The sequence below is a fragment of the Chelon labrosus genome (genome assembly GCF_963514085.1).
Source record: "Chelon labrosus genome assembly, chromosome: 13".
Taxonomy (NCBI): domain Eukaryota; kingdom Metazoa; phylum Chordata; class Actinopteri; order Mugiliformes; family Mugilidae; genus Chelon; species Chelon labrosus.
This window is the reverse complement of record NC_140346.1, coordinates 12,728,943-12,741,262: the sequence shown is the minus strand read 5'-3', so window position 1 is coordinate 12,741,262 and position 12,320 is coordinate 12,728,943. Positions and strand designations below refer to the sequence as shown.

The 12,320-nt window shown below is 41.2% G+C and overlaps 1 protein-coding gene across 1 annotated transcript; it reads right to left on the bottom strand.

Annotated features, from left to right (window-relative positions):
- Positions 1-272: 272 nt before the first annotated feature.
- On the bottom strand, positions 273-11,533 carry LOC311498850 (uncharacterized protein). The gene is made up of 6 exons (XM_084559615.1): positions 11,098-11,533; positions 2,676-2,771; positions 1,901-2,013; positions 1,332-1,455; positions 1,085-1,257; positions 273-988 (listed from the first exon to the last, which is right to left on the bottom strand). The coding sequence occupies exons 1-6, from the start codon at positions 11,129-11,131 to the stop codon at positions 923-925; spliced, it is 606 nt and encodes a 201-aa protein (XP_084415741.1). The 5' UTR covers positions 11,132-11,533; the 3' UTR covers positions 273-922.
- Positions 11,534-12,320: the final 787 nt, after the last annotated feature.

The following is a 12,320-nucleotide window of genomic DNA, read 5'->3' as shown; positions in this document are numbered from 1 at the left end:
TCCCCAACTACATTCAGAAGAAATTCTCATCTCCAGTTACATAAGGTGCTGGGAATTTACATTAAAACAACAAACCTATAAGAGCTTATTAGACCTGATTACAGTATTAACAAGAGGAAACAGGTAATGAATCAGCTGAGAAATATAATTGGCACCTAAATCTCAGGATAAAAAGCATTTCATATGTTCTTGAGAAGAAAAAAAAAAGCTTAGATTCATTTTATTTTTTTGTCATTAGATCTTTATTTAAGGTAACATTTTAAACGCAAGGCTTTTAGCTATGACACAATGTTTTCACAGGCTGATATTGACACTTTATTTTAGTAAAACATCACAGTGCTTCCTCTAAAACAGGTGTAAATGCTACGTATTATGACACAGGCCGTGTAGCAGCAGAGTATACATGGTGAGGTATAGTATTTTATTGTATAAACCTATTAAAACAATAAATTAAGACAAGACTTTTCCCTTTTTAACACAACCAAATACAATTCAAACGATCCACTGAAGTATTTCCTATCAACTGAACCATAATATGCAATATCTTTGCATGTATTGGCTTTCTTAGAGGCTCAGGCTTTTCACTCAATACAAAATTATAATATAAACTATTATATATTTTAGTTATATGTTTTTCTGTACAGTAACAAAGTATACATTGAATAACCCATCTGCTTGAGGCCCATATGAGCTGGCTCCTTTTTCCTTGCCACCGTCAGTACTGTGCTTGCTCTGAAGGGTTCAGGCTCTGGGTTGTTGTTATTGACACTATAAATAAAACTAAACTGCAAAACGTTTTTTTTTTTTTTTTTTGCATAAGTACATCCCACTTAAAGATACCGGCATCTGAGCAGCACTGGTAAAGCTTTATCTGCTGTACGTGCACAATAAAGCGCTTGACCTATGAGAACACGAGTCTCTTTCAGTTCCTTTTCTCTTCGCGCTCGTCACAGGTGAGGTGTTCAACGTGTGTCCATATGCACCACATCTGCGGAGAAAAGCACGGCACACGTTGGTGAGCAGCAGGTTTTGTTTTCATGTTTACGATGGTTAGGAGGTGTTTGAGGGGACGCTCCTACGGTACCTCGGCTGAGAGAGCCAGCAGACGACCAGCCGCCAGCAGCAGCGTCCCCGCAGCCTGGATCCAGAGGGGCAGGTTCAGGCAGCTGGACAGTAAACCCCACCGATGCGCGTACAGCCACAGGGGGAGCCAGTGCAGCCCGCTCACCACCCACGTGCCCAGGGGTGTCCGAAACCCTGACAGCACAGAGATTTAGATGGAGCGGTGCGGCACAGCAGCGCTGGCTTAAATACAGAGGCAGACTTGTTACCATTCGCCATGATCGCCTGCATGAATCGGGGGCTGCTGCTGAAGCTGTTCTTCCAATGTTCACCTCTGGTGTCGTGGTTACACACAAACACACACCACTCCAGTGCAGACACAAGCCAACCCCACTGCAGTACAGTGACAGAGGACACCAGACAAGAAACCATCAACACATTCGTCCTGAGGAACCCGATCACATGTGACATAAAGCACAGGTATTAACACGCCAAGGACGCATTGAGATCACATTTGAGAGATTCGATCTATGAACACATACTTTTATAAATGATCAGCTGAAAACGAAAAAGCACCGTAAGTTGTGTCTATTCATTAGATGAACTTTAAATTCAGAACTTATAATGACGTACGCTAGAAGAGTAGTAAACAACGGCTGTGAGTAATAAGTTCTGAATTTAAAGTTCATCTAATGAATTCAGCTGACCATTTAAGCATTTATTTTGCGAAAATGAAGTTAGTAATAAAGTAAAAGATCTGAGTACTTTTTCCATGTCTGAAAATCTCCTAAGCCACTAGGTGTGTGTGTGTGTGTTGAATGTGCTTCACTTATCAGACCTCAAACAGCAGGCTCCACAGCATCCCCCTGCCCAGATTGTCCACCACTACGTCCAGCCATGCCCCAAACCTGGAGGTCTGGCCCAGCCTCCTCGCCAGCCAGCCATCCACACCTGCACAGAGAACGTAGAGGCTCAGAAAAACCATCTTCAACATTTTATTAATAATACATCTAATTTCAAACAAGTAGCAAATTTGAGTCAATTTGAAAGGTCGCGGGAGGGCTGGAGTCTGTCCCAGCTGTCTGGACAGGTCGCCAGTCTATCACAGGGCTAACACAGAGAGACAGACAACCATTCACACTCACACGCACACTTACGGCCAATTTAGAATCACCAATTAACCTAATGAGCATGTCATCATGTCTCGGTGGGAGGAAGCTGGAGTACCTGCAGAGAGCCCACGCAGACATGACCCATGGATTCGAACTCCGAAGAATAATGGGTCAGTTAAATCCAACAGATTTTTTACTTGTGTCTACTGGCACGTGTCAAAAACCATGTCATTTGTTGTCACGACAGGTATAGCATGCACAACACTCATGTTGACAGCACCTAAATGAAATGCAGATAGTATTAATGTTTCCAAGTGAAACTGGGAGATGTGAACTTCCAGCAGGGTCAAGGTTATGGCACATTTGTATTTGTATGTATTTGTCTGTCTGTGCCAAGAGCTTTCTAATGCTGATTTGAAAGGTGAGGTAGAAATAAAGATCATTATTATAAATATTAAGTCGTCCTTACAGTTCAGACACTGTAAACAGACACCACTTTACCATCAAGAGCTACGGAGACCGAGTACAGAGGGACAAACACAGTTGGTGTCTCATAGGCAGCCCAGGCAGCAACGATAAGGCCAATCCTGATGTATCCTGAAACAGACATACAAACCGTTAGAACAGAGGAGAGAGAAACGCCTTGAATTCACAGACAGCTTCCTCACACGTGTCCTAAAGTCACCTTTTAATCACTGTGACATCCATCAGCATCAATGCCCTAACAGCGGGTCATGTGACATGGAAGCTATTCAGAAAACCTTTTAACCATGAATAAAATATTACTTTAAAAATTAAGAAACCGATATGAAGAGACGTGTCTGATTTGTCCCGTGTAGTGGTAATTTAGGTCCAATGACTAAGACTAAATAAAAAATGGCTGTCAAAATTAACACAGCTTTGTAATCAATGTACCAAGACTAAGGTGTAGTTTAGTGCCTCATTTTGTTGAAAAATCAGGGATTTGTCACACTTCACAAATTCATAGAAGAATATGTTATTTAGATTTTCCTTATTATTATTATTATTATTAATAAAAATGCCGGCAACTGATTATCTGCTTTCTCCAAGCTGCCTATGACTGCTTAACGTTCATAAGCTAATAACATTAGTAACATTACTGATACACGTACAAAACACAAATTTAACTGTTACAGCTTTCTGTCACTTTAAAACAGAGTATCTCAGTTGTGGAAAGTTCAAATTGATGTTGCATTTCTGTAAAAAGAAAAAATAAATGAACCCACAGACGTTACCAGAAAAATGAACACCCGAACAAACTCCCAATAGTGGTTAGAACTAACTAAAATGACAGACATTACACCAGTATACCAGATATTTTGACCTAATATCCACTTTTATTACTCTAATCTGTGCCCACAGAAGGACATGGACTAACATGGAAGAAGCAGAGTTTGTGACCTATAGTGCAGTCAGCCACTCCACTTTTGGAGAACAATTATGACGTCCATGTTTAAGAACACTCTGTGGTGCAGGGCAAAGGTGGACTGCCCATGGAACCCCTGTTGCTGGGCAACAAATTCAAAAGAAAACAAATGTGGTCACATGATGCTGCTGCTAGGCAACATCTTCAAAGGCAAAGAAATGTGGTCATGTGACTGAAAGATCAAAGACATGACATCAAAGGCAAAATAAGTGATGTCACCTCATTTTCTTTAAAGGACCATCTGCATGTTAGCAGTCACATTATCGACTATCGATTGGTGAGACATATCTACTTTCGAGAGATTTTGATACAGTTCACGACGAGACTTATCTACCTTTGAGAGACTTTTATACAGTTCACGACAAACCTTGACACAGTCTACAGACAGTCAACAGACCACAAAAATACAGCGTACGCTTGATTCTACATTGTCCTTGCTACTCGGATCAATGGCCCAAAGAAGCGACCCAACCTACAGACAGGAGTCTGCAATGACTCCTCAGAATACTACCGCCCCGGAATTCTTTGCCTTCACCAGGGACGAAACAGACCTCGACTTGTGCGTTGAGGAAGTCAGCAGAAACACACAAATGATGGAAAAGACAGAGCTGCAAGACATGATTAAACAGCTCCTCCAACAGCTGGAGGAGACTAAGAAAGAAATGTCAAAAAGCAGACAAGAACTGAGTGAGAAGAACACCGAAATGGAAAACCAGATTATAGAACTGCAGAAGACAAACAAAAATCTGGAGGAGACTCAGAGAGAAATGGTGAAAAAAACTGAAGCTCTGCAAGACCAGAGTGAAGTTGTGGAGCCAGAAAACACAGAGGACAGAAACAAACAGCTAAAGAAAAAGAAAAAGCTGGAAGACAAGAACATAGAAATGGAGGAGAAGATTAAACAGCTGGAGGAGACCAAGAAAGACATGCTGAAAAGCAGACGAGAACTGAGGGAGAAGAACATTGAAATGGAGAAGCAGATGACAGACCTCCAGAAGAAAAACAAATATCTGGAGGAGACTAAGAGAGACATGGTGAAGAAAACCAAAGAACTGAAAACCCAGCACGAAGATGTGGCGCAAGAAAACATAGTACTGGGACAAAATGTTAAACATCTGGAGGAGACCATGAAAGACATGGAGGAAAGAAGTGAAATGCTGACGGAGAAGAACGCAGAGCTGGAGCGGGAGAAGAACGATCTGGAGACGAAGAGTAAAGCAATGATGGAGAAACGTGAAGAACTGAAAGATAAGTTTAAAGACTTAATTAGAGGGAAGAAAGAACTGAAAGAGAAAAATAAAGAACTGGAGAGGCAGAAGAGAGAAACGGAGGAGAAGAATAAAGGCCTGGAGGATCAGAAGAGAGAACTGGAGCAGAAAATTAAACATCTGCAGGAGACTCCGAGAGCAATGGTGAACAAAACTGCAGATCCGAAAGACCAGAGTGAAGATGTGAAGCAAGAAAACATCGTACTGGGACAAAATGTTAAACATCTGGAGGAGACCATGAAAGACATGGAGAAAAGGAGTGAAACGCTGACGGAGAAGAACGCAGAGCTGGAGCGGGAGAAGAACGATCTGGAGACGAAGCGTCAAGGAATGGAGGAGAAAATTAAACAACTGGAGGAGCAGAAGACAGAAATGTCAAAAAGCAGACAAGAACTGAGTGAGAAGAACACTGCAATGGAAAAACAGATGACAGACCTCCAGAAGAAAAACCAACATCTGCAGGAGACTCAGAGAGAAATGGTGAAGAAAACCAAACATCTGAAAACCCAGCATGAAGATGTGAAGCAAGAAAACATCGTACTGGGACAAAATGTTAAACATCTGGAGGAGACCATGAAAGACATGGAGAAAAGAAGTGAAGCGCTGACGGAGAAGAACGCAGAGCTCGGTCGGGAGAAGAACGATCTGGAGACGAAGCGTAAAGCAATGATGGAGAAACGTGAAGAACAGAAAGATAAGTTTAAAGACTTAACTAGAGGGAATAAAGAACTGAAGGAGACGAATAAAGGCCTGGAGAAGCAGAAGAGAGAAATGGAGGAGAAAATTAAACAACTGGAGGAGCAGAAGACAGAAATGTCAAAAAGCAGACAACAACTGTGTGAGAAGAACACTGCAATGGAAAAACAGATGACAGACCTCCAGAAGAAAAACCAACATCTGCAGGAGACTCAGAGAGAAATGGTGAAGACAACTGAAGATCTGCAAACCCACAGTGAAGATGTGAAGCAAGAAAACATTGTACTGGGACAAAATGTTAAACATCTGGAGGAGACCATGAAAGACATGGAGAAAAGGAGTGAAACGCTGACGGAGAAGAACGCAGAGCTGGAGCGGGAGAAGAACGATCTGGAGACGAAGCGTCAAGGAATGGTGGAGAAAAGTGAAGAACAGAAAAATAAGTTTAAGGACTTAATGAGATTAAAGACAGAGCTGACGGAGAAAAATAAAGAACTGGAGGAGAAAAATAAACAACTGGAGGAGACCAAGAAAGACATGCTGAAAAGCAGACGAGACCAGAGTGAGAAGAACACTGCAATGGAAAAAAAGATGGCAGACCTGCAGAAGAAAAACAAACATCTGCAGGAGACTCAGAGAGAAATGGTGAAGAAAACTAAAGATCTGAAAACCCAGAGTGAAGATGTGACACAAGAAAACATCGTACTGGGACAAAATGTTAAACATCTGGAGGAGACCATGAAAGACATGGAGAAACAGAGTAAAACACTGAAGGAGAAGAACGCAGAGCTGGAGCGGGAGAAGAACGATCTGGAGACGAAGAGTAAAGCAATGGTGGAGAAAACTGTAGAACTGAGAAATAAGTTTAAAGACTTAATTAGAGGGAAGATAGAGCTGACGGAGAAAAACAAAGACCTGGAGGAGCAGAAGAGAGAAACGGAGGAGAAAATAAAACAACTGGACGAGAGCAAGAACGACATGCAGGAGACATGTAAAATCCTGAAAGAGAAAAACAACGATTTGGATCAGGAGAAAAAAGACCTGGTGGAGAAAAACACACATCTGGAGGAGAATGTGAAAGACATTCAAGAGAAGAACGAAGAGCTGAAGAAGAAGAATGGAAGTTTAGAGCCAGAGAAAACAAAATTGGAGAAGAGGAATCAAGAAATGGAGGAGAGAATTCAAGACCTGCGGAAGAGGAATAATGAATTACTGCTGAGAAATAAAGAACTGAGGGAGAGCAAGACAGAAACAATGGAGAAAAATAAAGAACTGAGGGAGAAGAAGAGAGAAATAGAGGAAAAATACATGGAAATGAAGGAGAAGATCAGAGAAGCAGAAGAGGCTAAGAAAGAAATGGACAAGAGAAATGCTACTCTCGAAGAGGTTGAGGCAATAGAGACCGAGGAGAAAGACTCCACAGAGTCAAAGAAGAAGGAAAAGAAGAAGAAGAAGAAGAAGAAGAAGGGCTTCTGGAGATGGCTGTGCGGAACGAAGAGTGAAACAATGTGAGAGTGGCAGATCCTGGTTGTTCAGGTTGGCCAAAACCATCGTCTTTCACCCTTCCTCCATCTTAGCCATCCTAACCTCATCCTCCCCATCCTCTCTACACTACCTCTGCTACCAGATCTCCACCACCCTCACCCCATGACCCATCCACCTCAACTCTCCACCCTCCCTCCATGACCCATCCACCTCAGCTCTCCACCCTCCCTCCATGACCCATCCACCTTAGCTCTCTGGAGAAAGAAAGAAGAGTGAAAGAATGTGAGAGTGGCAGATCCTGGTTGTTCAGGTTGACCAAAACCATCTTCTTTCACCCTTCCTCCATCTCAGCCATCCTAACCTCATCCTCCCCATCACCTCAGCTACCAGATCTCCACCACCCTCCCTCCATGACCCATCCACCTCAGCTCCCCACCCTCCCTCCATGACCCATCCACCTCAGCTCTCCACCCTCCCTCCATGACCCATCCACCTTAGCTCTCTGGAGAGAGAAAGAATATTGAAAGAATGTGAGAGTGGCAGATCCTAACTGTTCAGGTTGGCCAAAACCACCTTCTTTCACCCTTCCTCCATCACAGCCATCCTAACCGCTCCATCCTGTCCACATTACCTCTGCTACCAGATCTCCACCACCCTCACTCCTCATTTTTTCACATCCTCCCTCCATGACCCATCCACCTCAGCTCTTCACCCTCCCTCCATGACCCATCCACCTCAGCTCTCCACCCTCCCTCCATGACCCATCCACCTCAGCTCTCCACCCTCCCTCCATGACCCATCCACCTCAGCTCTCCACCCTCCCTCCATGACCCATCCACCTTGCTACCCGCCTCCATTACTCCACCATTCCCGTCTCCCACACCCTCACCCCTCTTCTCTTCACCATCCTTCCATTACTCTACTCCCCTACTCCCCCCAGAACCCCCCTACCCCCCCAGAGCCCCTCCACCACCCTCGAGAACCTCCCCAAGCCCCCGCCACCCACACCACAGCCCCACTACACCGCCCCGCCCCCGCCCCAACAGCCCCACTACACCGCCCCCGCCCCGCCCCACCCCCGCCCCAACAGCCCCACTACACCGCCCCCGCCCCGCCCCAACAGCCCCACTACACCGCCCCCGCCCCGCCCCTAACAGCCCCACTACACCGCCCCCGCCCCGCCCCTCACAGCCCCACTACACTGCCCCCCGCCCCCACCCCTTAACACAAACCTAAAAACCATTAAAAAATAATAATAAAAAAAAATAATAATACATTTTGTGTGTCTATGTGTCTCTATTTATGAACTACAAAATACAACTGCAACACATTATAGCAGTTTTTACAATGACAGGTTAATGTTAATACGTTTTATTGTAGAATTAGTCAGTGGCTAAAGGTTTGATATTGTAAGAAGAAAGGTTGTCGTCTCTGTCCATTCAATAGGATGTCTTTGAGGACACCAGTGCAGTGACTGGAAACCTACCAAGCACACTGACGATAAGGGTTCACATTTTTAAAACCAGTTCCACAACAGTTGAGATAAAGTTCTGTTAATGAGCAGCCTGAGCAGGATTTCTCTCATCTATCCAATCCTGCCTCACTGAGTGTTTTCTTTAAAGAATGGTAACAAAGGAATAAAAATTAAGGGTAACAATAATTTTGCGATGCACACATCGTAAAAAAATGAAAAGCTGTAGATATAAAAACACATGACATGGAAGCTATAGGAATAATTATGACTTTTGTCCATAAAAATATTAATAGAAAAATGAATAAGCCCTTGAACTCAATAACCACTGCAAATAACCACTGTAACTGGTTCCAGCATTGATAGAGTTTCTGAGTACAAATATCTTGGTATATGGCTGGATGACAAACTCACATTTAATTACCATATAGCCATCCTAGTAAAAAAACTGAGACAAAAAATTGGTTTCTTCTACAGAAACAAAGCCAACCTCCCTATGGAATGTAGGAAACAAGTTGTTGAAGCAGTTTTTATGTCAGTTCTAGACTATGGTGATGTGATTTATAGAAATGCTACTGCTTGCTCACTTAAAGCCCTGGACTCAGTCTACCACTCTGCTCTGAGGTTCATTACTGGTGATGGCTATAGCACTCATCATTGTGTCCTCTATGGTAAAGTGGGTTGGTCATCTTTGTCTGAGAGGAGACTTAATCATTGGTACCTGTTTATTTACAAAGGTATTATTGGAAACTTACCAGGTTATATTTCAAACATGCTTGTTTGGAATTCTGGTCCCTATCAGACCACATCAAATGACTGTTTGATGCTCAAGGTTCCTCGTATCCACACTGAGTTGGGAAAGTCGGCCTTTTGTTATGGTGCCCCTACTTCCTGGAATAATCTCCAATGTAACATAAAAATGAACTCTCTACTTTCCTATAATCAATTAAGATCTGTAATCACAAACCTTCCTATGTCAAATTGTACCTGTTTTATGTAAATTTTATTTTATTATTATTATTATTATTATTATTTTATTATTTTACTATTAATATTTTCTGTATCTTTATTTTTCCCTTCCTTCCTCCTTTATAATGTTATGTAGGTTATCTTATTTTTTGTTTTATTTTCCACAATTATTATACTATATCTATTGTTATCCCATTGTTACTGTGTAATCTCGGCTTCACTGAAAATGAGGACTACCCTCAATGAACCTCTGAGAATAAATAAAGACTGAATGAATGAATGAAATATAAACAGGTGTGTCTTATTTGTCCAGTGTAGTAGTACAATTCAGCATAAGTTTGGAGTCAGTGCCAAATGATGTGGAAGCCATTGAGAAAACCAATGAAACAGTAATAATTATAATTTTTCCTATAATACTAATTTAAAACAGAAGAAGCCCTTGAAACCAATATAAAGAGGTGTGTCCTATTTGTCCAGTGTAGTGGTACAATTCCGGCATAAGTTTGGCGTCAGTAGGTCACATGACCATTGGAAGAATTACGATTTTCTTCCCAAAAATATTAATATAAAAATGAATAAGCAGTTGAATCCAATATAAATAGGTGTGTCCTATTTGTCCATAAGTTTGGAATCAGTGGGTCACATGATGCAGAAGCTACTGAGAAATCTACTGAATTTTCCATGAAAAAGTAGTAAACATCATGATTTTTCCCTTAACATATTAATATAAAATAGTAACAGCTATTGAATCCTATATTTAGAAGTGTGTCTTATTTGACCAGTGTAGTAGTACAATTCAGCATAAGTTTGGAGTCAGTGGAAACATTACATGGCGTGGAAGCCACTGAGAAAACTAATGAGTTTCCAATGAAACAGTAATAATTATGATTTTTCCTATAATACTAATTTAACAGAAGAAGCAGTTGAAGAAGCAGTTGAATCCAATATAAATAGGTGTGTCCTATTTGTCCACAAATTTGGATTAAGTGGGTCACATGATGTGGAAGCTATTGAGAAAATTGCTGAATGAAAAAGTAATAAAGAAAATGTATGATTTTTCCCTTAACATATTAATATAAAACAGTAACAGACAGTGAATCCTATATTTAGAGGTGTGTAATTTTTGTACAGTGTGGTAGTACAATTTGGGATAAGCTTGTAGTCAGGTGGATCACGTGACATGGAGGCTAAACTATAAAAAAGCAATTATCTTCTTTTTACATGTTAAGTTAACATAAATTAATTAGGCATTACACATCAAAATAGTGTGCTGCATGAGGTACATGTATATGTTTCATTCGTAATTCTCACTAACATGTTTATGTAGAAATTAAGATATTGAATATAACATGGTTTTGTGTAATTCATTCTGCAATTTATTGATGGTCCCTTGGTGACCCCTCGCTGTATCCGGAGCATTGACTGTATCCGGAGTGAATACGCACACTACTTGCTCTAGCAGGCTAGCTAGCGCATTTATCTAATACGTTATCGTTGGGAAGTTTCTTGGGAAGCAGTTGCCATGACACAGTGAACTCACTCACAATTCAAGTACATAAAACAATACTTCAAACACGTGTTTCTCACCGACAACATTCGGCCAGTACAGAAGGACTCCCATCTCCGGTCATGTCAGGGGGATACGGCGCAGCCTCATCCCGGACACTACGCAAAGATGATGCAACGTGTCTAAAGTCGACTTCTCCAACTATCCAAACAAACACGGCGGTAATATCCTGCTGCTTTATTCGTGTCTGTGTCGCCACAGAGGGTCTCGGAGTTGGTGCAGGTCAGCTACTGTAGCTTTAAATGTCATGTACCATGAAGGGTTTTTACGACGTTCACATAAATCCGCTAGCTCGGTGACGCAGCAGGCTGACGACAGTATCATACGTATGTACGCCTGATGTACGCTGAGGACGTCACGCCAAACTGATTTGAATTTAGGGAAATTTACCAACCTCACGGCGGTACATTTTTTTAACGTGTTGGGACTCATTTTTGACCTCTGTATCAATTAGTTTAATAAAACAGACAAACTACATGACTAGTCTTATTCGAATTTTATTTTATTTATTTATTTACTTAGCGATGGTTACGCGTTTGCTATGGTATTTGGCAAAAGTGTGTGTTTATTTTTTTTACTTATTCTGATATTTTAAACGCAAATCCCATTTTACACTGTTTTTATTCTGTGTAACCCAATTGAGATTTTTCTTTAAAGAATGGTAACCAAAGTGTCCTCGTCAAAAACGCCATAAAAATATGTATGTATGTATGTATGTATATATATATAAGAATGGCGATTTAGATTTAGAGATTTATTTTCTATGGCGTTTTTGATGGGGACACTTTATATATATGCTTTTTTTTTTTTACATAAATCCTTCAATCAATTTCAGTCCTGATCATAAATACCAAATTTCAGATTAATTTCAGAACTGCGTTTGTGATGACATTAAGGGACAAAAGTGTCTTCTTTCTTTAATGGAAACAACGTAACTACTTTTAAAAAATCCAACACTACAAAAATAAAATAAAATAAAGGAAAAACATTTACATATACTATTTTTATGCAGGAGGACACCTTTGCCATTTAATGGTAACAACACAGCTATTTTAAAACAGGATATGAGGGATAATTATGTAAATATAAAAAAATAACGTGGCTCCTTAATTTGCTACCTGAGCGCAATTGGATGTCGCTGTCATGAATGTGGACTAGTGTTATTCAGAACAGTAGCCACAAGGTGGAGCTACTCGCACTCCTTTAAACCAAAGCTGCACTACACACACTGACAGCTTGATAT

Bases quoted from the DNA above. Each gene is read 5' to 3' on its own strand.
- LOC311498850 (XM_084559615.1), bottom strand. From the start codon at position 11,131: ATGGGAGTCCTTCTGTACTGGCCGAATGTTGTCG. The intron at 1,456-1,900 runs GTCTGATAAGTG...ACTGTACTGCAG, and splicing joins TGTGGAGCCTGCTGTTTGAG to TGGGGTTGGCTTGTGTCTGC. The intron at 1,258-1,331 runs GTAACAAGTCTG...CTGTGCTGTCAG, and splicing joins GCAGGCGATCATGGCGAATG to GGTTTCGGACACCCCTGGGC.